Source organism: Anastrepha ludens, chromosome 4, assembly GCF_028408465.1.
Source record: "Anastrepha ludens isolate Willacy chromosome 4, idAnaLude1.1, whole genome shotgun sequence".
In the NCBI taxonomy this organism is placed as follows: domain Eukaryota; kingdom Metazoa; phylum Arthropoda; class Insecta; order Diptera; family Tephritidae; genus Anastrepha; species Anastrepha ludens.
The window spans coordinates 44,258,874-44,285,844 of record NC_071500.1 but is presented as its reverse complement, the minus strand read 5'-3'; the positions used below and the strand labels follow the sequence as shown (position 1 = coordinate 44,285,844).

General features: G+C 36.4%; 1 protein-coding gene across 6 annotated transcripts in view; it reads left to right on the top strand.

The window, feature by feature from the left end:
- Positions 1 to 11,625, top strand: part of LOC128862124 (probable serine/threonine-protein kinase kinX) — a 38,168-nt gene extending 26,543 nt beyond the window's left edge. For 2 of the 6 annotated variants that reach the window (XM_054100576.1, XM_054100580.1), the window contains exons 8-9: positions 9,236 to 9,469; positions 9,554 to 9,858. In XM_054100576.1, the coding sequence (XP_053956551.1) occupies positions 9,236 to 9,404 (169 nt within the window). In that variant the 3' untranslated portion in view covers positions 9,405 to 9,469; positions 9,554 to 9,858. Of the gene's footprint in view, positions 1 to 9,235; positions 9,859 to 11,399 lie in introns of those variants that run through there. The other 4 variants (XM_054100579.1, XM_054100578.1, XM_054100582.1 and 1 more) reach the window with 4 other exon arrangements.
- Positions 11,626 to 26,971: the final 15,346 nt, after the last annotated feature.

The window sequence follows — 26,971 nt, the reverse complement described above, 5'->3', positions numbered from 1 at the left end:
TGGAATAAACAAATATTTATTTAGTTAAGTACAAAGTTCGCGTTTCACGTGAAATGCCTGTCAATATCCACACAAATTGCATTACCATGAAATAAACGTGAAATTTTGTATGTATCTCACTAGAAAGTAGTACTCAGTTCACGCCGTGAAAACACAACATGCCAGCCACATTTTTCGAAACCGGTGGATGTTAGCTAAAATCTCCCCATAAATGGGTGAAAAATATTATAACGATTACTGGTCTGAAAAAGACAAATCACCGTGCATGAACATCAAATAATGAAAGAACTCCTAGAAAACTAAAAGAAAAAAATGAAAATAAAAACTATTTGCCGTTCGTAGCCCCCGCCATTTGTGGAACAACATCGAGGCACACACCACAAATGGGCGGAGGACCTCGGTCAAACACAAAATAGGAGTGTACGTAAAAATGTAAAAGAAAATATTAAAAATACTTTTAAAATACTCCATATATGGAAATCGGGGCTTTTTCGAGCTTTTTTTATAAAAAATATTGTAGATAAGGAGACGATTCCAATTCTTTCTAATTAAAAAAAAATAGGTGCTAACGCTATTGAAAAAATTGTGCTCATAGTGAACCGAATTTGCAGTTAATTTTTTAGGAATTTTTCAGCCTATTATGATTTGTTTCTTTTGCAGAGGTAAATATTTTTTTAAACATTCACTTCTCATATGTCCTCGCATTTGGATTTCCTCCCGGAGAATCTTTCTTATACTAATATTCAATATCTGAGTTTACTTGTATTGTCATATTTTTTGATGGAAAATAAAACAAATTTTTCGACTTTTTTTTGCTCTAAATTTAATGAGTTAAATTTTCTTGTTAAGAAGCACAAATGAATTCCTAGAAGCACAAGTCATAAGTTCTCCACGTAGCCAATACATGGGCTCATTTCCAATTGTCTGCCAAGAGGTTCCTATTTAAGACTGCATTAATCAAGATGATTGAAGAATGAAAGATAATAGAAAGAGGCACACGTGCTCAATGAGCTGACCTGAGAAGATACCTGGTACAGTTTCGAATAAGAGAAAAATAATATATTCTAAGTGTAAAGGGTTTGCACTGAAGTTGCTGATTAATTAATTTTTATAACACCCATATAAAAGTACCCACACGCTGCGAAGTATGAAAAACCAACAAGAGGGCATAATGGAGGCTCTATCATTATTTTGCGCTGCATCTAGAAGAAAGGCTGAAGGGGAAGTCTGTTTTAGTGGGAGCATGCCCCACATATCATTGGCGCGACGGCATCAATCGAATGTTTTTGACATTTCTATCCTCCCCTTCCCAAAAAAAAATCTGAAAAAGGCTTAAATGGGTTTAATATTTAAAAGAAAGAGCAAAATATGTGCAGCTGACTATGCCTATACATGTGAAGCTATTTATAATGGTTCCTTAAGCAAAAGGTGTTTTTAGGGAATAACTTAAATGTTTTTTTTTTTAATATTTTTATTCCACTACTTAATTAAAAAAAATACCTTTCGGTTAATATCAATAATTCCTAGACCAAATTTAAAAAAATTGCATAAATTTAGCCTTTTTCTTATAAAAATTGAAGAATTAATTGATATTTAATGAATATTTATAAAGTTTGTGCATTGCGATTGCACAAATACTTCACTTATCAGTTAATCATAATTATACTAGAAATTTTACGAGAAGGCCCATTTCCTTTATTTTTTTAAGCACGTATGCAAGTTTCAGTTTTTAAAAGTTTTCTCAAGGCATATTTGTTTAGTTTTGTTGGAATTCCATATTTGGGCTATGTACGGAAAGCGTGTATATGAAGGTATATGTATATACATATGTATGTACGTACTGCTTTATCCATAACCACCTCATCACAATTCTCTTTTACAAATATTTGTGTATTTATATTAATATGGCAAAGTAAACAGAACTTTAATTGGTAAGTCGCAGTCGAAATAAAGTACCCAGCAGAGAAAACTTTAATTATAAAATAAAAGTCTAATTTAGAACAAGTGGCAAATCCCGCATTATCAATGAAATTGAGTTTTAAAGCAAAAAATTAATAAAAAAAACGTATTTCTTGGTTAGAAGAACATTTTATAAACAAAAAATTCATTACAAATTAAATTAAAAAATGAGATTTTTCAGAAATTCTGAGATCCCACGTTTAGCTTCTGCAGAGATTTGATAATTTTCCCTCGCTTGCAAAACTAAAAACAATAAAAAAATATTTCTCTTCGCCCCTTTAAGAAACAAGAACAAAATTGTTCTGCTCTCAGCTAGGCGTGGACATAATTCGCACCTTTGTGGATACACTGGAAACCTTCAGAAACAATAAAATGTCAAATTTAGTCAGAAAATTGCACAATATCATTTTTAGTAATTTACCCTTTAAGGGGATCCGGTGGTCTAGAAATTTCAAAAAATCGATTTTTTGTTTTTTCGATATTTCGAAAGTATAGTATTTTAAGAATATACTGTGAAATTTTCATGCGGCTTCTACAGCCCATTAACTAGGTGGAGAGCGGTCCACGCGCTCCTGTACCTCAAACTTTAAACTCATTTATCTCGAAACGGCCTGATGTTGTGAAAAAAAAAACCTCGTCTGAAATTTTAATAGGTTATTCACATCATCAGTGGCTATCACCCGTAGGTAGGTAGGTTAGATGGCAAGAGTATTCCAGGTACACTACAAGTAGCACTTACGACCCGTTTTGATACCACAATGTGGACCACTACCTGCGAAAAAAATGTAGGGCAGAGGAAACCGTCTACAGCCATCCAGAACTGTTGATGTAGTGGAGGAGAGAAAAGCGATCTAGGCTGGAGAATTTCTTTAAGCCATCCCCAAAGGGCACGCTAAGGAATCTCAAGCACATAATCGCCACAGCCGCAAATGTCCGAACACCAAATGACGTTTGCTCTGGCGGCTAGGCACTTGAGATTCTTAGCATACCCTTTAGGGATGGCTGAAAGAAATTCAACAATCCCTTTCTCTGCAGGATCCGCACAGCTTCTGCAATAGGGTTGTACAGAATTCCAAGCTTCTTCGCATAAGTACCGATCACCCAGTGACCAGCGAACACCGGAATGAGTTTGGAAATTGAATGATGCCTAGGAACCAAGATAAGGGAAATGTTTTCTACACATTCGAGACGTTTGAATTCCTCCTTACAGGAGTTAACGAGACGAGAGCTGCAATACGGCGACGACAGGGCCTTGATCGCAGCTTGACTATCGAAAAAAATATTTACGTCACCCTCCCATCAACGATCCCCAAGCATTTTGCATGCTTGCAGGATCGCGAAGGCCTCTGCTTGAAAAACGCTCGTTTCCGGCAGTTTAAAGCCCCTACTAGAGTCATATCATTGTATTAATTATTTCGTATTTTTTTATTAAAAAACTGAAAAAAACGGTTTTTAGTGTGTTAAATTTAAAACCGCGCCATTTTTTCAAATTTTTTTTTTATTCTAGTACGGAACATAGCTACAGTCCTACTGATAAATAAATATTTTTTTTTGGTTTTTGTGTTTCGGATAATGGACAAACCATCGGGGTCCAATTTTTCGGGAGGTTCAACTTCAGCGCCATTTTTAAATTATTAAAATTAAAAAAAAAAAATGTTCTTTCATTAAAGAAAAAAATTTTTGTTTCATTTTTGTATGTAAAAGAAGTTAAAAAAAGCTTAAAAAATTTATATAGTTTGTTTTTCATTTTTTTATTGTAAAAAAATTGCTGAAAATACCCTAAATTTTCGAGTTATAGACCACCGGGACCCCTTAAGCTGTCGTTCTTAAGGTATATACTTTAGTGAAATATGTCAGAACTCGTTTCTCTTAATCCACACTCTACAAATGAAGTCAATATTTAGGTTGTAGTTGTAGTTCCAAATTCACTAAAAAGGCGCCACTTACTTAGAAACCAGTATATTTTCTCGCGGGGTATCCAAGTATACATGAATACATATGCATTTATATTCATATGTATGTATAATATACATTGCATATGTATGCGTAGTAGTTTCAAAGAAATTGGAACTTTATATTGCCTCGAAAACTTTAACTTGCAAATAGTTGTTGAAAAGCAAACGAATGTAAAATTTTAGTGCTGGTAAATTAATAACTGCATATTTAACGTTATTTAATCCAGATTTGCCATTGCTTGGATTATTTTATAGTTTGTAAATGGCTAATGAGTGTAACAAGTAAGTTAAATTATAATTGTCCTAGAAATAATCTTCATCTAACCCATCTACAGCAGAAGGTATTCAATACGATAGTAATAATTTAAATTTTTAAAAATTTATTAATAATAACATTTCTCAATTTTAGTAAAGGTTATGCCAGTTAGTAATTCTTCTGAATTACATATTCTGAATATTGAATTTTGTATTGGAAATTAAATTTACACTAAACAAGTATTAAATTCTATTCGGACCGAACTTTAGCGAGATTGAATTAAATTGAATTGATTCAACAAAATTGAATTTGGAAGCAAATAAACTGATAGACAAGGCGGGAAATGGTTTATCAGGCAGACGAATGAAAATTGGGTCTTAACAAATGAAAGTTAGGTGTGTCTTTTATCCGATCTCAATAATATTGAAGACGAATCTGAATGAAATTACCTCAATATGCGAGGTGGGTGTGGTTATTAGCCGAAGTAATGTGTGTACTAAGTTTCGTTGACAAACGGACGGACAGACATACCTACATGGTTTGAACGTCTTCTTGCAGCATTCTGAACATTCTGGTATGTACGTTACATATACATATATAAATCTATCTCGATCCCTTGTGCTGCTAATTACAACCGTTATACGATTAAAATTATAATACCTTTGTACGCGGCTATAAAACTGTAATTCGTACCCATCAACCCGAAAAACATGGATTCGAGAAAAGCGCATGCACCAAACATACGGCGAATACAGTATTTGAGGACATAGACTTATATATGTGACTAACTTCCCGAAACCATACCATAAGACATGGAGAACTACAGCTTAACTCAAGAAATAAAGATACATGCAGTTATCGTCGCTAATGGGCAAATCACAACGATTTAGAAATCTCAAATTTTCTTAAGTGCTCGTGAATTCGAAGCATCAGCTGGCGATGCAGAACGCAAAAAGACACGAGCAACGTTCTGACACAGTCCGATCTGCAGAGATTATACGCGATCAGCGTACAAATGCAAACGATAATTTACAAGGACTCTTCAAGGGCCCTTGCGTGAAAGCTTAATGAGGGTCTTATCCGTAGAGTTGTCCATGAAAATCTCCTAATCATAAGACAGTTTATGTCGAGAATAGTGAGTTATCCGATTAAAACACCTTCTAAACGAAATTGCACATCCTGATTCTCCTGAAATGTAATGGTTTTTTTTCTGTGATCAGAATGATAAAGGGCTATGTTCTAATCCTACAGAGATTCCACTTGTATGCCTTCGATGTTCCCGCCACTGTTATGGCTTTAAGCAACAAGCCACAATGATCTTTTAATGTCACTACAGTTTTTCCTCTTCTTCTTCTTTTTCTTGATTGGCGTGATAACCGCTTACGCGATTTTGTCTGAGTTCAACATAGCGCACCAGTCATTTCTTTCTCCTGCTAACCGACGCCAGTTGGACCTACCAAGTTCTTCCCCGGCACCAGCTGGTCACCAATGTACAAGGGTCCAAATATCTTCCGCAGAATCTTTCTCTCAAACTAGTCAGGTGATCTGGGGGAGCAGTCGATGTCGCCTTTTTTTACAATAGACGTCAGCGCTTTGTTTCGATGTAAAGCGATCCATGGTTGAAATTGTACTGAATTGACGTATCAAAAACATGTACCTATGTTGAAGTCGATTAGTTGGTAAATGACAAAGTTTTTCAGCGTTTACATACCGATATTAAAGATGGCGCACCCTGTAGTGTGTTAGATTTGTTCTGCGAGAAAGGAATTTACTACTCAATTGCCTACATAAACCAATGTAGAACTTGTTGGCAAGAGCATTCTCCGTTGGACTTCTTTACTCAAGGATCGAGTAGGTTATTGCAGCTACTGGAGTTATTAACGCTCGAGAACACGCGCCTCGTAAGATAGCACGGATTTTCGCGCATGAGCATTTTGCTCACTTCATGTAAGAATGTAACTTTTTAATGGATTACGATTTTTAAACATTTTATTTTTAACATAGTTAAAATACCAAGTCATTTTTTTGCAATTATGTGTTTATTTAAGAAATTCACACTGTAAATTTATATAAATTCATTCAATCAAGACATAACCAAAAATTTTACATTCATACTTTGGTATATTAACAAAAAAAACTCCTTGTAATAAAATAAATAAATAAAAGACAAAAATCAGTCTTCGGTAAGATTGACATTTACGTTGCTTTCGAAGCAAGATGGGCACATATACTTAACGTGTTCCGTGCAAAGTAATTTTCCACATAAATTGCAGCCTTTTTTCGAACGTCTGTTTTTACTCCTGGGGCAAAGCTCGCAAAAGCAAGGTTGTAGGTGTTGGCTTTCAGGTTCTTTTGCTGGTGCAATGCGATCCATCCGTTTATGCCAGTAATGTCAATAAGCGTGAAAAAGAGGCGCATTGGCCACCTGCAGGTTATCCTGGAAACTGAATATGTGCCTTTCATTTCATCAACAGTGTCTACACCCCCTTTCGTCAGGTTGTAAAAGGTTATTACTTCGGGTTTGTTCTCAGATGTTTCATCATTAGCTCGGCCATCGGCATGAAGTGATGATAGCATAAGTACAACGTTTTTCGTTTTTTTCACTGGAACGTAAGAGACAAGAACCTTATTTTCGGCAAATGCAGTCATTGTATGTGGTTGCGGCCTTCCTTTTGCTGAAATAAATTGAGGTGGAATTTCCTTTTTATTTTTTCTTATTGTGCCCACAATGGTCGTTCTATATTGATTGTATAGTTCATCTGCTAAAGGAATTGAAGTAAAATAATTATCCATGGTAATGTTTCTGCCACTATTCAAAATTGGGGCAGCAACCCTTTTCACAACCCGAGGTTTTCAACAAAAAAGATAAATCAAGAAATACTTACATTGTTTCTCGCGCAATGAGCAAAATGCCGCTCTCAAAAATCAACCGTCTGCCTACCTGTGATGGTAAATGTAGGGAAAATTCCCTACATGTAGGGATTTTTGTCGAAAAATGTGGGTGTAGGGAAAGGAAGGACAGATTTTTTTAAATTCTGTAAATGTAAGGAATTTCCAAGGACAGAAAAAATTTTAAAATAGCGGGGTAAAATTAAAAAAGTTCATTTAAAATAAAAATCCGCAGTAAGATTTCATGCCAGACTTATTTTCCTCTTGGCTGCATACTTTTAAAAGCGTTAATACATTGCCTTTTTTTACTTCGTTAACGCTAGCACGATTTTTTCTTTGCGCGAAAATTGTTAGTTGTCCCACGTTTTCTGGTGCTTTTCACTTTTGAAGTAAGTTTGCAATTATTTTAGTTTTAGCTTTTTTTATATTTAAAATGCATATATTTTACAGAAATGAGCTCTTCGACTGACTCTTCGGAGGAACACCAGGAAAAACGATGCAAGTATCGGAAACAAAAGTTCAATAATAAGTGGCTTGAGGACGAAATTTTAGTGGCTAGTTTGAAGCTGTGGCTAACGATCCATTCAAATGCAAATGCACTGCGTGCGACAAAGTTTTGAGCTGTGGCAAGTCTGATTTACAGAAGCACGCCGAAACAAAAATGCACCAAAAAATACTAAGGCAATTAAAAAGACATCTAAAATAGAAATTTCGAAATAAGACTTAGTATGTTCTTCGCTGAGCATAATGTTGCGCTGCAAGTGGTGGACCATTTAATCCCACTCTTAAAAGAAATCGTGCCCGATTCTGAAATAATAAAAAAATCTGAGCTTGGAAGAAAGAAGTGCACCAGCATAATAAAAAATGAATTGGCAAAAGAAGAAAAATACAATTTAGTTAAAAAATTAAAAGTAAACAAATTTTCCATAATGATCGAAGAGAGCACAGACGTCGCACTCAATAAGCGTATGTGTCTCATGGTGAGATTTTTCGACGAGGAAAGCGAGCGGCTTGTGGTTAAGCTGATGGATCTAATTCCAATAAGAACTGATTGCACTGCAGAAGCTCTGTACGGAATTTTTAAAAATCTTAAGCAAACAATTCAATTTTGACGTTGCATTATAGTGTAAACACAGGAGAAAAAATTGTAGGGAATTTCGTAGGGAAAATTTGTTGTAAGCGTAGGGAAAAGTAGGGAATTTTTTTGGGCTGTGTAGGGATTTTTCAAAAAACCATTTACCATCACTGCTGCCTACACGTCCGATCGTGCACTAATCGAAAGAAATGCTCGTCAAAGTACGAAGCACAACTACTAGCGAAGGTACTCACCACAATTAGTGCCAGAATTACATAGAACATAAAAATTTCGCGAAATGAAAAATTGCTTGAGCAAAATGCTCATAGCGCGTGTTCTCGAGGGTTAAATTAATAATGTGTAAAAAATTCGATTCGTTTTTTCGCTAAATTTTGTTCAAATTTTGGATGTCTTTACAATTTTTAAGGAAAAAAAATTTGAGATTAAAAATGTTTGTAGAAGGGTCAAATTTTTTAAGCATATGGATATATTAATAACATTTTGTATCTTTCAACTTGAAAGTAAGTATTTATGTATGTAGATTCTAGTCCTTATGTGTTGTACAGTTGTGTACAAAATGCTTATAAGAAAAATGTATAAACATCACCCTCAATATTGAAGACATTACCTCCTACTTGCATCTGTACACACACCCATCATTACGGAAAAAATTATGAACAATCAATAGCACGTCACTCAAATTTCGATTCATTCACTTTAATGTGTGTGTTATTTTCATTAAATTTATTTGCTATTCACTCATTATACATATATACATATATAAATATAATGTATACATTTTCTCAACTGCCAGGTCAGAGTTATATTAGACCAACTGAATGAGTGACTGGCAGTTTGAAGTCCCTGTTCACCAAGCAATTTATTTTATTTAATTCAACATTCAATAGTTTTCCACCGACATGCTTTTCATTTTACTCATTTCCTTTTTTCTCATTGCTATTATGTCTGTACAATTGCTTCAACTATTGTATCATTGTGAAAATAATTTTCTTTATGCTTTATTTTACTTTATTCTATTTCGTCCTTTTTTTCCATATTTCTTCTTTTTACTATGTACGCCGTCTACCGCAATACACACAGAGTCAACTTCATGAAGTATCAAAAGCCTGAAAAGAAAATCGACTTGAATAGAAGTGAAGTTTACAAAGTAATTCATCACTTGGACCGACAGCCAGTGCGCGGCATTGAAGTTCGGCCACCCGTGGTGCCGGCTGAAGTGGATATAAGAAAGGTGGCATTGCAACCGTAACTTGCCACACTCGGTAGCCTTTACGCGCGGATGGCACACAAGCGTGTAACGCGAGATGTATGTATGTATGTAAAGCTAAACTCCAGCTGGAATGTGTACGCATGCTAATATCAAAACCATGTTTTCGCTAAACTCAACAACTTTGGTAGGATGAACAAGGGGCAAAAACCGCAAACCGCAAGCTGATGCGTACACCAGCAAAACAACCAAACAGCCAGCCATTTTCATGCGAGTATTCGCGACTAGAAACCTCAAATACCCAGATGCCTTGTGTGTCCTGCGCCAATGCAGAATTCTAATTTAACTTTCATGTAGTTGCAGATTTTTTTTCTTCATGTTGATACATATTATATTTAATGTTTTAATGTAGAAATGTTCCTGATTTTAATTTATTTCGCATTCGTTTGTCAAAACAAAAAATGAATAATATTGCAATATATCAATTTTGCATGCATACAGACGTAAATAAGTAAAATACAAAAGGGAATATAAGCAGTAGAATGCCGATGAGTGGTAAAGAACTCGCCAGTTGCAATGGTTTGCTTCTCAAAAGGAGCGCAATGCGAGAACTAAATATCAGTAAGCGAGTAGATGGTGCACCTCAGTTTTGTGTATTAAATGGAAAATATTGAAATAAAGTAAACTCGAATTTCCAAACAATAGAAAGACAATGGCTATTATTGTTTGCTGTTAACACTGGGCCGCATCAAAGTGAATATAAGACATTGTGACTCATTAGCCTTGCCAGATCGCAGTAAAATTATAAAATTTTTGCTTTACATATTAACTTTAATTGGAGTAAAATGACCGATGGAAAAACAATAATAAAATAATTAAAAATTAAAAACAAAAGTTTGCAATACTAAAACGAGTTCAAAAGACGGATAAATATTTTTGTGGCAAACCCCGCTATTGTTTTGCAAAACTCGATAAAGAAAACACTTTTTTTTTAAATAACATCAAAGTATTGAACCAATATCAATTTTAAAAATTCGGCATACAAGAAATAAACGCTATTTATGGTAGGAATGGGGGAAATAATGGATGAGTCTGACACATATTGCGGGTGTTTTTTGACATCTTTAAATGATAATACAAAATAGAAATGTGGTCAGAATGAATTCTTTTATTGTAATCTGGTAGAGATTTGTGGAACAACATCAAGACGCACACCACAAATAGGAGGAGGAGCTCGGCCAAACACCCAAAAAGGGTGTATGCGCCAATTATATATATATATATATATAATCTGGTAGAGAATTTCATGGCATTTATTTTTTAAATATGATTTCCGAAAAATGTTCGTCGCGGCTGCGAGTTGCATGGTCCATTCGATCAGTCCAAGTTTTTACTATTTTTTCCAATAAATCTGGCCGTATGGGGTCAATGGTGGCTTGAATATTGCAATAAATCGATTACTAAGCACGTTGTATGGCAAGTTGCGTCGTCATGTGGAAACAAATATCGTCGAAGTTTAGCCCTTTAATATAGCATAAAAATCTGTCCGCATGCTCGATTGGGCTAGCTATTCACCGTAACGGAGTTCATTCCTAATTTTGAAAGAAATAATGACCGATGATGCCGTCTGTGCTCTATGAACTTCGCGAACAGACCTATTTTTTGAAAGTAAATTTCCACAATTTGGAAGCGTTGTTCTGGCGTTAGACGATTCATTATGACTTGCTAAACCTTACTGAACGGAACTCGTCAACACAGTTTGCCATTCTCAGCTGCTTAATCATAAATATCAGTATTTATTGTCATGCAGTTACTATGCAGCTAAAAAACAACGTCTATAAGGCTAACCAATCATGGAAATGGATTACCTTAAAAAAGAAGCACTATTTTGTTGAAAAGTATTGAAAGCAAGTACTCAAAGAATACGAATTTATAAATTAAATTTTATTTTTTATTCAGTATTATCTCATTCAACTTCAATAGATTTATTCCAATTATTAACCAATAATTTTATACCCTGCCTGTAATGATTTTCAGGAAGCTCTGCAAAATACTGTTCTACAGCCGCAATAACTCTTCAGTCGGTGAAAAACGCTTGCAACGAAGGAATTGTTTCAAGTTTCTGAAAAGGAAGAGTCGGTGGGAGCCAAATATGATGGATGCGGTTAGTATTAAGACCACTCTCATTGAATTTAATAGAAATACGATAAGCACAACTGTATTTCTGGAAGTCGGTCTTCCTATAAGAATATATTAACACAAATAGTACTACGGAGAATGTATCGCTTTTTTATTTACTAATTTTATAAAGTTTTGCTTTGTAAGATAATATACGACTATTGGCTCAATAAGTTGAAAATTGAAAATAAATTCAACTTTTATTCCATTCCATTTAACCATCGGCTAAGTATAATATTTATGTGAACACGTACATACGTTATCCTCGTATAAGATTACTTTTTTCCTCTCTAAACGATGTTTTTTATCCCAATGTTCTTCATTTAGCTATTCCGTAAGATTGCAGTAACATACAGAGTTCTTTGTTTTATCTTCATTGTGTTAACCAATCAAAAAACCCCTCTTCTGGCGCCAAAATCTTTTTTCACCGATCGTTCTGACTTCGCCGGTTTTGCAGCTGAACAGCCAGCTTCTGTCCACGTTTCAGTTCAGAACCGCGGTGATACATCAAATTTGCTTTATTTACTTTCAAGGCCTCTAAACTACGATGAGAAATTTCTTTTCGATGTCATTAATAATCAGCTTAGACAAGTTTGGATCTTCAAAAACAATATCATAAACTTACAAAGTAATTTCTGGTTCAAGGCTGGTAAGACTACGTTTGAAATCTAAGCTCACATCGATCTACAGTTACAAATGAGAAATAGTAAATTTCTTTATCAATTTCACCCTTTTTTGTATGTATCATACAAATGGATATATTGGTGATAAACCTTCAAAAGCGACAACAATTTTAACGCTGCACGATATTTAGTTCTTTCCGTTGCAAAAAATTCTATGGCCCAACTACTCAGATGCCTTGTTTGTTGTTAATGAATTGACAAATCGAAATATTGTTTTTACTCAAATTTTACAAATTTAAATTTCCCTACTGAATAATAACTGTCATCTTCAATACTATTCAACCAATCTGTACTTTGTCAAAATTCTCCAAATGATTCTGCTAAAGGACACAAATCATCTCTGAAATCAGTTAATATTATTAACAGTAATTTTATTAAATAAATTGTTTATTTTATAATACAACGAAGTATTAAAAAGTACTAGGTGCTGCAAAATTAATCACCCTATCGGAAAATTTGTAATTATTGCAAAAGGCGTCGTACGTCAGTCATATTTGACATTTGAGAACTAAACAGCTCCAATATACAAACAGACAAGCAATAAAGCGCGTAAAGGTCAAATAAAGATTTTCATCATTCAAAATCATTTTTTTTTTTAATTTAATAAAAAATCACTCAAAAACACAATGGATGCTTAAATACCCGTACCCGTGTGAGGTATATATCTACATATAATATCTTAAGAGTATATGGGTTAGTGAAGTGCGCTGAGTGACGTCTTACAAAAGCAAACATAGCAAGTAAATTGGAATCGGCATAATTTCAGTGCGTAATAAAATTGAGCTTTGAATCAAAATATGTAAATACCTAAATCTTTAATCACATCTGACGAAGCAAGATATGTATAATTAATATGGATGCTTTCCATTTCAATTCAACCGGGCTATTCGGGTCATGTTCTTCGATTTCGATGTAACTTAAATATGTTGCTCTCTGGTCGAAATAATGAGACACGTATTTTTTTGTTCGCCCGAAAAAAATTTTTTTCAAGAGTTATCGGCAATTTTGTTTTTCGCCTCAAACTCGATTTTTTTTAATTATATAAGAAAAAAATTTTTTTAAATGCCCATAACTTAGTCAAAAATGAACCGATTTTAATAATTCTGGGTTCAAAATGATCGTAATTACTTACACAAGCGACTTCATGTAGAAACAATTGCAAAAAAGTAGTTGAAAATTTTTTATTTAGCAAAAAAAAAAAAAAATTTAAATTTTTTCAAAATTCAATATTTCAAAAAGAGTATTTTTTTTTTTTTATAACTTTTTCCAAATCAAAAAAACATCTCAAACTTTAATTGAGCTGCATGCCTAGTAGCTAAAATGAGTTGTTTTTGAGTAATGAATTTTTGAGTAAACACCCTGTTTCGCACTTTTTGTTTTTTGCAAAATAAAAAATTTTCAACTACTTTTTTGCAACTATTTCTACATGAAATCACTCGTGTAAGTAATGGCGATCATTTTGAACCCAGAATTATTAAAATCGGTTCATTTTTGACTAAGTTATGGGCATTTAAAAAAATTTTTTTCTTATATAATTAAAAAAAATCGAGTTTGAGGCGAAAAACAAAATTGCCGATAACTCTTGAAAAAAATTTTTTTCGGGCGAACAAAAAAATACGTGTCTCATTATTTCGACCAGAGAGCAACATATTTGAGTTACATCGAAATCGAAGAACATGTCCCGAATAGCCCTTTTGAATTGAAATGGAAAGAATCTATATAAGAAAATTTTTTTTAATTGCTCATAACTTAGTCAAAAATAAGCCGATTTGAATGATTCTGGGTTCAAAATAATCGTAATTACTTACACGAGCGACTTCATTTAGAAATAGTTGCAAAAAAGTAGTTGAAAATTTTTTATTTTGCAAAAAAAAAAAAGTGCGAAACAGGGTGTTTACTCAAAAATTCATTACTCAAAAACAACTCAATTTAGCTACTAGGCATGCAGCTCAATTAAAGTTTGAGACGTTTTTTTGATTTGGAAAAAGTTATAAAACAAAAAAAAATACACTTTCTGAAATATTGAATTTTGAAAAAATTTAATTTTTTTTTCTTTTTTGTTAAATAAAAAATTTTCAACTACTTTTTTGCAATTGTTTCTACATGAAGTCGCTTGTGTAAGTAATTACGATCATTTTGAACCCAGAATTATTAAAATCGGTTCATTTTTGACTAAGTTATGGGCATTTAAAAAAATTTTTTTCTTATATAATTAAAAAAAATCGAGTTTGAGGCGAAAAACAAAATTGCCGATAACTCTTGAAAAAAATTTTTTTCGGGCGAACAAAAAAATACGTGTCTCATTATTTTGACCAGAGAGCAACATATTTGAGTTACATCGAAATCGAAGAACATGTCCCGAATAGCCCTTTTGAATTGAAATGGAAAGAATCTATATAAGAAAATTTTTTTTAATTGCTCATAACTTAGTCAAAAATAAGCCGATTTGAATGATTCTGGGTTCAAAATAATCGTAATTACTTACACGAGCGACTTCATTTAGAAATAGTTGCAAAAAAGTAGTTGAAAATTTTTTATTTTGCAAAAAAAAAAAAGTGCGAAACAGGGTGTTTACTCAAAAATTCATTACTCAAAAACAACTCAATTTAGCTACTAGGCATGCAGCTCAATTAAAGTTTGAGACGTTTTTTTGATTTGGAAAAAGTTATAAAACAAAAAAAAATACACTTTCTGAAATATTGAATTTTGAAAAAATTTAATTTTTTTTTCTTTTTTGTTAAATAAAAAATTTTCAACTACTTTTTTGCAATTGTTTCTACATGAAGTCGCTTGTGTAAGTAATTACAATCATTTTGAACCCAGAATTATTAAAATCGGTTCATTTTTGACTAAGTTATGGGCATTTAAAAAAATTTTTTTCTTATATAATTAAAAAAAATCGAGTTTGAGGCGAAAAACAAAATTGCCGATAACTCTTGAAAAAAATTTTTTTCGGGCGAACAAAAAAATACGTGTCTCATTATTTTGACCAGAGAGCAACATATTTAAGTTACATCGAAATCGAAGAACATGACCCGAATAGCCCGGTTGAATTGAAATGGAAAGCATCTATGATAAGAGGTATTAAGGAGGTTTCAAGCTTATTAAATGTGATTTGGTGACATTTCTCTATATAAAGAAATAGACGATTCATGAAGCACCAAGAAAATAAATTATCCAGCTCAAAATGTAGGACGGCTGAATCACTAGAATTTCTTATTTCAGCATAAACTTTTAGATCATCAACATTGAGAAAATAAGCAAAGGAAAAACACGAACAAATATCATAAATAAACAAAACAAATAACAAAGGTTCTAAAATACTACCCCGAAGTACACCAGAGATGGTAATAAACTGCTTCAAAGAAAGCTCAACGATAACTACAGTGCTGCACTTCTTTACTAAGTAGAATCAAATCCAACCAATGAAAGTCGAATGAAATCCGAGAACAAGTGAACCGAAATCAAATGTAGAAAACAATTTCCTCGGGAAATTTTGGCGAATGGCTGCGAAATGTTCTTTCTGAGTATCGTCATCAGACACGAAGATATATGAAGAGAAATTAGCAAATAAATTGGCTGCATCACTGACAGATGACAGATGATCCTTATAAAAAACAGAACAGATTTAATATAATATATCGCCAAAAATTCCTCGGACTACTTTTTATGTTAAGCTCAAATTTGTGAATGTTATTCCCTTTGGCTCCAGTTGGAGAGTAGTGCCAGAACAAAAGTAAAGGTAAACAAATCATTTATCAGTAATCTGAATTCGCAAAAGTAGTTACTAACTTTGCGAACTAAGTTGGAAGGCTTCAAGCTGGTACATATGGTAATTTCATATTATATATATATGTACTTATGGAACATACCATCAATACCTACGGGAGCACGATCAGCGTAGATCCATATGTGTACTTCTTCTTCTTCTTAATTGGCGCGATAACCGCTTACGCGATTTTAGCCGAGATTAACAAAGCGCGCCAGTCGTTTCTTTCTCGTGCTAACCGGCGCCAATTGGACACACCAAGTGAAGCCAAGTCCTTCTCCACCTGATCTTTCCAACACAGAGGAGGCCGCCCTCTTCCTCTGCTACCACCAGCTGGTACCGCATCGAATACTTTCAAAGCCGGAGCGTTTGTATCCATTCGGACGACACGACCCAGCCAACGAAGCCGCTGGATCTTTATTCGCTGCGCTATGTCTATGTCGTCGTAAAGCTCATACAGCTCATCGTTCCATCGTCTACGATATTCGCCGTTGCCAACGTGCAAAGGTCCAAAAATCTTACGCAGAATCTTTCTCTCGAACACTCCAAGCGTCGCTTCATCGGATGTTGTCATCGTGCAAGCTTCTGCGCAATAAGTTAGGACGGGCATGATGAGAGTCTTGTAGAGTGTTAGTTTTGTTCGTCGAGAGAGGACTTTACTGCTCAGTTGCCTACTTAGTCCAAAGTAGCACTTGTTGGCAAGAGAGATTCTACGTTGGATTTCAAGGCTGACATTGTTATCGGTGTTAATGCTGGTTCCTAAATAAACGAAGTCTTTTACAACCTCGAAATTATAACTGTCTACAGTGACGTGGGTGCCGATACGCGAGTGCGCCGACTGTTTGTTTGAAGACAGGAGGTACTTCGTTTTGTCCTCGTTCACCACCAAACCCATTCGCTTTGCCTCTTTGTCCAGTTTGGAGAAGGCAGAACTAACAGCGCGGCTGTTAAGGCCGATGATGTCAATATCATCGGCATACGCCAGCAATTGTACGCTCTTATAAAAAATTGTGCCTGAGCGATTAAGTTCTGCGGATCGTACGATGCTCTCCAACATCAGGTTAAAGAAGTCACACGACAGCGAGTCACCCTGTCTGAAACCTCGTTTGGTATCAAACGGCTCGGAGAGGTCCTTCCCAATTCTGACGGCGCTGCTGGTGTTGAGCAACGTCATCTTACATAGCCGTATTAGTTTTGCGGGGATACCAAATTCAGACATCGCGGCATACAGGTAACTCCTTTCCGTACTGTCGAATGCAGCTTTGAAGTCGACGAAAAGATGGTGTGTGTCGATTCTCCTTTCATGGGTCTTTTCCAAGATTTGGCGTATTGTGAATATTTGGTCGATGGTAGACTTTCCAGGTCTGAAGCCACACTGATAAGGTCCAATCAGTTGGTTGACGGTGGGCTTCAACCTTTCACACAAAACGCTCGCTAGGACCTTATAGGCGATATTTAGAAGACTAATCCCGCGGTAATTGGCACAAATTGCAGGATCGCCCTTCTTATGGATTGGGCAGAGCACACTTAAATTCCAATCGGCAGGCATGCTTTCATCCGACCATATTCTGCATAGGAGCTGATGCATGCACGTTACCAGCTCCTCGCCGCTATGTTTGAATAGCTCAGCCGGCAGTCCGTCGGCGCCCGCGGCTTTGTTGTTCTTTAGCCGTGATATTGCTATTCTCACCTCGTCATGGTCGGGTAACGGAACGACAATTCCGTCGTCAACGATTGGGGTATCGGGATCTTCACATTCTCTATGACATGGGCAGCTGTCACCGTTTAACAGGTTCGAGAAGTGTTCCCTCCATAATTTAAGATTGCTCTGTACGTCAGTCACCAGATCGCCGTCTTTGTTCTTACAGGAAAACGCCCCGGTCTTAAAACCTTCTGTAAGCCGCCGAACTTTCTGGTAAAATTTTCGGGCGTTGTTCCTATTGGCCAGCATCTCAAGCTCCTCGCACTCACGTATTTCGGCCTCTCGTTTCTTCTGTCGGATAATACGTCTCTCTTCCTTTTTCAGCTCTCTGTAGCGATCCCACATGGCTCGCGTTGCGCCCGATCGCAGCGTGGCTCTATAGGCGGCATCCTTTCTTTCTGCGGCAGCATGACATTCCTCGTCGTACCAATTGTTTTTTCGGGCTCGCCGGAATCCGATTTCTTCTTCGGCGGCGGTACGTAGGGAACGAGAAATGTTGCTCCATTGCTCGCGCATGCCGGTTTGTTGGGCAGTGTCTTCTGGCTGTCTGTTGTGATTGCAGCTTTTCGATGTCGAACATTCTTTGCGTAGGTAGATGCACGTTTTTTGCTGCACAGAGGCGGGTGCGCAGTTTGGCTGCAACAAGGTAATGATCCGAATTGATGTTGGGTCCTCGGATCGTACGTACATCTAATACACTAGAAGCGTGTCTTCCATCTATCACAACATGATCGATCTGGTTTCGCGTTTTTCGATCAGGAGACAGCCAGGTAGCTTGGTGTATTTTCTTATGCTGGAATCTGGTGCTGCAGACTACCATGTTTCGGGCCCCGGCGAAGTCGATCAGCCTCTGTCCGTTACCGGATGTTTCGTTGTGCAGGCTGAATTTTCCGACTGTGGGACCAAAAATTCCCTCCTTGCCCACCCTGGCGTTGAAGTCGCCAAGCACGATTTTTGTGTCGTGGCGGAGGCAGCGCTCATAGGAACGTTCCAAACGCTCATAGAAAGAATCTTTGGTCGCATCGTCTTTCTCTTCCGTCGGGGCGTGGGCGCAAATTAGCGAGGTGTTAAAAAATCGCGCTTTGATGCGGATTATTGCGAGACGCTCGTCCACCGGAGTGAACGACAGTACTTGGCGACGAAGTCTCTCTCCCACAACAAATCCGACACCGAATTTGCGCTGCTTTACATGGCAGCTGTAGTAGACGTCACAAGGTCCTATGGTTTTCTTACCTTGCCCCGTCCATCGCATCTCTTGGATGGCAGTGATGTCAGCCTTTACTCTCACGAGGACATCAACCAGCCGGGCAGAGGCACCTTCCCCATTAAGGGGCCGGACATTCCAGGTGCATGCCCTCAAATCATATTCCTTATTTCGTTTGCAGGCGTCGTCATCAGTAAAGGCAGTTCTCATCCGAGGCTTTGCAATTCTTTTCATTGGGGGGGATTTTTAAGTGGCGGGTCCCAAACCCAGCGCACAACCAGCTATCCTGGAATGTTTCGCCTTCTCACTTTAGCTCACTCCCGAACGGGTGTTCGGAAGCTACCCAGAGGATACGTGGGCTAATCCCGGCCGTTGTGAGCTGCTTGAACCATATGTAGAAGAGTCGTCCTGGCCACTCCCAAGTGAATGGCGATCAGTAACTTTCCCCACTTGAGTGGACTTCTACACATGGAACCATCCTCCAATGTGTACTACTGTGGGCAAAAAGTAAGGTGAATTTATTTGTCAAACTTCGCGGGTTTAAAATTTCGCTCTAGTTATTTTTTTCATGAGTTGGCAACACTGTTAATAACATCTGGGCAAACTTTCATGTGAATGTCATTATCAGTAATATATTTACACTTGTGTTTACCAAACGACCAAGAGTGCATTTTTCAATTTTTACAGTGTCTGATTTGATTGAGCAGAGAAGTGCCATCAAATTTTGTTTGCGGAATGAAATTTCGGCTGCGGAAACGTTTAGCATGTTGCAGAAGGCATTTGGTGATTCAACCATGTCGCAGAAAAATGTTTATAAGTGGTACAAAGACTTCACAGAGAGTCGAGAACGTGTTGATGACTTGGAGCGCTCCGGACGACCATCGACGTCAACAGATGACCAGCACGTCAATAAAGTGAAGGAGTTAGTGCTCAAAAATCGTCGGTTGACTGTTAAAGACCTTACTGATATGATCGGAATATCAGACGGATCTGTGAAAACCATTTTGAAAGACCATTTGGGCCTACGAAAAGTCAAATCTCGTTTGGTACCGAAAACTCTCAATTTCTTGGAAAAAAGTCGTCGCGTTGATGTGTGTGAAACAATGCTTTCAGACTATCAGGACAAGCTCAAATGCATCATTACGGGAGATGAGACTTGGATTTATGCTTACGACCCTGAAACAACCGACCAATCAAGCGAATATCGTGCTAAAAGCGAGGCCAGACCGAAAAGAGTACGTCAAAGTCGTTCAAAAATAAAGGTCATGATGACAGTTTTTTCGATTTTCGTGGTGGGGTGCACTATGAATTCCTTCCACCTGACCAAACTGTTAATAAGGAATATTATTTGAGCGTTATGCGTCGTTTACGTGAAGTAATTCGTCTAAAAAGACCAGAATTATGGGCCAACAACTCTTGCTTTTTGCATCACGATAATGCACCGTCTCACACTGCACTCGTTCTTCGTGACCATTTCGCCAAAAATTCCACGCATATCGTTCCGCAACCACCGTATTCGCCTGATTTGGCTCCGTGTGACTTCTGGCTATTCCCAAAACTCAAGAGACCACTCCGGGGAACGCATTTCGAGTCGATTGAGGAGATAAAAGCTGAATCAAAGAAAGTGCTGATGGCTATACCGGAAATGGACTATTTGGCATGTTTCGGGGATTGGAAAAATCGTTGGCATAAGTGTATTTCATCGAGAGGGGATTATTTTGAAGGGGATGAAATAGATTTACAAGAATAAATAAAGGTTTTTCATTTTACAACCAAATTCACCTTACTTTTTGCCCACAGTAGTATGTCATACAGTCATATGACTGTCTATTCGAGGTAAATCTTAAATTAGTTGAAGTTTTGCTGTAGTAGTTGGAAAACTGGTATATTTTTCTTTAAATCATACAATCATCAAGTTTTGTGGTTTTCATATTGGAAATATTAAGTAAGTATGCGCATGTTTTGCTAAAATATTTTTACTTTTCTTTCAATTCTTCAGCCGTATTTGATTTTCGTATTACACATTTCTTTCACCCATAAACATTCGACATATGACAGCGAATTGCTGTAAAACTACTGCTGCAAAAAAAGAAATTACGCTAAATATGTCAATAAATTTTGTTCCACATGCAATTGACACACCAATAATTCCACTATAACAAGTTGAAAATGGGCATCCACTAGTTTGCCATCAAAATTATCCAACAATCACTACCATTTTGCTTACCGCAGGCAAGCGAATACGAGTAACAAATAACCAACAACAGCAAACGATTTTCATTTTCTTCGCTTCTTGCACTTGCTCCTCGATATCTGCACCACAATTTTTGCTCTTGACATTTGCATTTGTTGGCAGCATCGATTGCGTTGACAATCGAAATTTTTAAATTCGAATGTGACTACGATGCGAATGTAATTGTGGCTGTATTACGCAATGTCAATAATAGCAATGCGAGTAGTTATGGCAGAGGCAATGTACTGACATTGATTTACTGCCAACCGCCAAATGTTGCCAAATTCATTGTCAAAATTGTCAAAAATTCTTCTTTACGACAAATACTATATATGTCTACGTCGTTATGTATATGTAGATGCTTATAAATACTTGCTTATATGTGTATAAATGTAAGCTACATGTCATACGCGTAATTCTTGGTCAATTACATTTCGTTTATGCGGTGATTGGGTGAGAAAATCTTACAATACAAAAATGTATGTGCACACACATTCACATTAGGTTATCCCTTAAACGATTAACTTTCCAATTGATATCGGATTTTTTAATTTCGTTTAACTTCAATGTAGGGGTACCTTTGTGTTGAAAAAACATATAATTACTTCCTTTACCGTTCAACTTCGTTTAGCGTCTTACTTCTACTAAGTTGTTCAATAACTTATGCGGTTCGATAATAAAAACATAATTAAAGGCTCTTGTGTATTGACCTGATGAAAAGCAATTTTTTTCTTTTGCAAACTGGGTCTTTTTTTACGAATTTTTTACTTCAGTTGGTCTAAAAAGTTACAATAATATTTAGAATTTATTTAATATTTATTTAACCAATTTCCAAGTAATTCACAAACAAAATTTCTTTCGTATCCCAAAAAACTGATGATAACACCTTCTTGGCCAATTTCTGGACGCGAACTTGTTTCAGAGCCGCAGAATCAGGTTGACACCACACTTTAGCCTCTTTTTTTGATTTTGAATCATGGTGATAGATGCAAGTTTCATCCATGGTGATGAATCGAGGTACAAAATCCACTTTATCCATTCGAAAATGCTCTAAATGGTGCTAAGAAAGTCGCATTCGAATGTGTTTTTGTTCCATTGTTAGCGAATGCGGCACCCATTGTCACCCAAAAATTCTATACCTAATACAATAAGTGCGAGTAGTGAGTTACAACGGCCAATGAAAACTTTAAACGCGTTTTTCTCAAAACGACTTTTCTGAACATGGTGGCCTCGATTTCTCGAAGACTTATGAACCGATTTTATTTCTTTTTTTAATTTTTGTACATGTATTGGCTACAGTGGTACATAGCCGTTTTTAAAAATTCCAAAAGTTAATATTTTTTCAAGCCTTTCGAAAACAAAAGAAAGGGTAAAAACACAAGCTCATTTTTCAAACCAGCACCATTTTCTAAAAAAAAAATAAAAAGACCGCCACGTGCGGCGATAGCCATTGATGTATAGACTAAGAATTTTTTTGGGGTGCATTAGTTTTTTATAACGTCATTGCATTAATATTAATAACAATTGTAATTTTTAATATTTTTCAATAAAAATTTGTGTCAGTATAGTTGAATATATATTAAATAAATAACAATTTGTCTGATCCTCAAATAGTCATCCCTACTTATAAAAAAAATTCATTAAAATCACTCAATTTTCACGCGTTCACAGTGGTGTTCCGCCTTAACCCGAATCTTCCCACGATTACCATATGGTAATGCAAACATGCCGTTGCAATTTTACGTATTATGTCTGAACTAAACAACAAAAACAAAAAAGAATAACTGTATTTCACGCAGAATAAATGCAGCTCACGGAAAAACATAAGTTTTTTGTTATTTTTAGTGCAGCTAGCAAAGCTATAAAACGTCAAACTCAGGTGAAAAAAAAAAATTAATTATTGTGGTTTTTTAACATCGCACGTCGGTAAGTATATGAATAACTTTTTGCTTTTTTGATATATTTCCAAAAAAATTGCATCAGTTGGTAGCAAATAAAATAAACTAGTAAATGCAAGTTTAGTTTTGTTTGAAATTTGATTTTTTGTGTAACTTTTTTATATTTTACTCAAGGCGTTACCATATGGTAACCGTGGGACGTCTAGGGTACAGGGTTTTAGTTACGTTTGGTGTATTTTTTTTTTTAGATTTTTGATCATATTTATTGATATTTTGTGAATTACAGTGGTTTATTGTTGCAAGAAATGCTTGATTTTATTCAAGAACTCGATGAAGCAGAAGATCAAAATCAACTGTGTGATATTCCAACCACTCCTTATATCGAGCCTCCTGTGGATGGCAACGAATCTGGCGAAGATGACGCTGAAGATGATTGTGCGGGCATTCCAGATAATGTTTGCCCGGCTCAGCTAAGAGGTGGCTGCGAAGTTGCGACGTATGCAAGGTTTCGATGAAGAGCAGGATATGGGAGGCATGTTTAGAGACGGTATAAGCATACCATCATTTTAATCTTATAAACTCTAAATTTTTCAGCACCAAATCCAGGAGATTTGTCTGTTATTGAGGTTGAAGACACCTATAATGAGATGGAGGATGAAGAAACAACGGCTAATCTTTCAGAATCTCCAATGAGGAAGCGCTTACGTACAATTGAACCGAAACCTTCAAACGTTGCATTGCCATCAGGAAACAAGGAAACTGTATTTGAATGGGTCAAGAAGAAATCGTCATCTCTAATTCCAATTTTTCCAAGCGCAAATTACGAAGACTGTCGCCATTCACATTATTGGAACATATTTGCGAACAAAGTGCGTTATATTCGGTGGAACAGAATAGACCGAACCCAAATATAACAGTCAGCGAACTTAGAGCATTCATATTGATCGTCACTGGCTACAATTATCACTCCAATTACAAACATTTGTGGAGTCAGGATGAAGACATTCGGAACAATTTTGTCAGTAACACCATGCGTCGGAATCGTTTTCAAGAGATTTTGCAAAATCTCCACTTCGAAGAAAATTCCAAGCTTCTTCAAAAGACGCCCCAAATCCTGACAAAATGTCGAAACTGCGTCCTCTTACGGATCATTTGAAAGCAGAAATGATAGAAAATTTCCATCCGGAACAAAATCTTTCTTTCGACAAAAGCGTGATATCCTATTTTGGTAAACATGGGTGCAAGCAATTTATAAAGGGCAAACCATTACGATTTGGATATAAAGTTTGGTCCCTATGTACTCCATCTGGTTATTTGGTGAATTTTGAAATTTACCAGGGGAAGAATCCTCGATCGAATTTGGAGTACGAATCAAAGTTTAGAAAATGCGCCGCTCCTTTAGGAAGCATGATCGACGATTTTCCTGATGAATTGAAATCGCTGTCATTCCAGTTTTATTTCGATAGCCTGTTTACTAGTTATCCTCTGTTGGCATATCTCAAGCGGATATAAAGGTACTGGGACAATCCGAGAAAACAGAATTCCAGCAATCTGTCCACTAGTGCATAAAAAAGACTTCAAGTCAATGGAAAGAGGTTACTCTGAATCAATTGAAATGAAAAGCACTGGTATTTGTTTGGTGAAATGGAAAGATAACAATGTTGTCTAGAGGTCCCACGATTACCATATGGTAACGCTAGTTTTCCGCATTTTCCGGAAAATCGAAGAGAGGAAAATGAAAATGGACTTCATTTTCGTGCCCAGGAGATCGAAATACATAAGTATACAACATTTTACAAAAATCCAAAACAAAAAAAGTTATGGGACTTCCCGGGTTAAACTTCCCAAAAATGAAAATTTAGTCAGTGGCCGATATTTGATTTGTTCCATTGTTGAAAATACTGTGACAAATCAGTACTAAATGAATTGTAATCAGAAAGACAGATTCAAATGAAACTTCACGTACATTCACATGAGGAGTGGGCCAACACTTTTATCGAACCGCAAAACTTTTTGAACAACCTAGTAAAATAAAGGGTGGTTAAGTTTTAAGGGCCGGTGTTGATTTTAAACAAAATAGAACTTTTTTAGGAAATTATTGTCATTTCTCTTTATTATGATAATGTTGGTATGACTGAATTACGTATAGAACATTATATTGACTAAATGGCCGCCGCGTCCCAGGCGGTACACCTCCATCCGATGGTCCAATTTTTCGATAACGCGGAGGCATAATTTAGGTTCTATGCCATTAATGTGCCGAATTATCTCATTCGTTAGCTCTTGAGTTGTTGCTGGCTTATCGACGTACACCTTTTCTTTCAAATAAGCTCAAAGAAAGAAGTCCAACAGTGTCAAATCACATGATCTTGGCGGCCAACTGACATCGCCGCGTCGTGAGATTATTCGGCCATCAAATTTTCGCGCAAAAGAGCCATTGTGTCGTGTGACAAGTGACAAGTGGCACCGTCCTGTTGAAATCTCATATGGTCCACATCCATATCTTACAATTCGGGCCATAAAAAGTTCGTTATCATCTCACGATAGCGAACACTATTCACAGTAATTGCCTGACCGGCCTCATTTTGGAAAAAATACGGCCCAATGATGCCGTCGCACAGTGCGGCCGATTCCCAAAAAGCTGGCCAAAAGTCGAAAAAAAAGTTTCTAGATATAGTTTTTTTGTCTTTGGGTTGGCTACAGTAATGCCTTGAGTAGTGAAAACCGTTCATAGCAGCGTCCTGTACCCTAAGTATCCTCTGTATTTTCAGTCGCAACGTGGCCTTCGTTTGAGCATCGTATTACTGTCGATGAATAGTGAAAGTTGTACACATTTGAAAGATTTTGTAATGGAGTAAATTGAACAAAACCAAATGGAATCATCTTCGGAAGGTTAGTAAAATACGAGAAATCTTTAGTACATATCAATACCTCGACACAAAATTTTTAGCTGCAGCAATACGTAGATACATTTTTTGCAATTTTTTTTATAAAATTTGAGTTTTCAAACTGTATAGTAATACAACGCCGTCATATGCTGCGTTGAAACCTATTAAAGGTTACTCAAAAAAGTAATGGTTACTGAATAAAACAAGATTCAGCTGCTACCACTTGCTACCTTGCGACCCCGAAAACATATAAATTTACATGCATCTTGATTATGTTCTTGAATATACGCTATTTCACGTGAGGGGGTGGCCAATAGGGGTGGAAGGGGTGAATTTTCAAAATTTTAAGATCAAATTCGTAATCAGCGACCCCGAAAACACATAAATTAACATGCATCTTGATTATGTTCTAGAATATACGCTATTTCACGTGAGGGGGTGGCCAATAGGGGTGGAAGGGGTGGATTTTGAAAATTTTAAGATCAAATTCGTAATCAGCGACCCCGAAAACATATAAATTAACATGCATCTTGATTATGTTCTAGAATATACGCTATTTCACGTGAGGGGGTGGCCAATAGGGGTGGAAGGGGGTGGATTTTCAAAATTTTAAGATCAAATTCGTAATCAGCGACCCCGACAACCCCCGAGTAAGAAATTTTGAATCAATTACTTAATTTTTTGAGTTTTGGCCAGCTTTTCGGGAATCGGCCGCACTGTGCGTCGGTCCATAAACCGCACCAAACAGTCACTGTTTGTGGGTGCATTGACTTTTCGGCAATCACTCTTGGATTATCATTCGCCCAAAAGCGGCAATTCTGCTTATTGACGAATCCACTGAGGTGAAAATGTGCCTCATCACTGAAGATGATTTTCCTCGAAAGTGCGCGATATGCATTTTGATTTGAACGCCCGTGTTCATCATACGCCTGAATAACTATAAACCGTTGCTCGATTATGTATCTTTCCATGGTCCAAATTGAGTTGGTTTGAGATTGAAAAATGTCAAATGAAATACAGAAAACAACTTGACGTTTAGGTGTGGTTTACATTC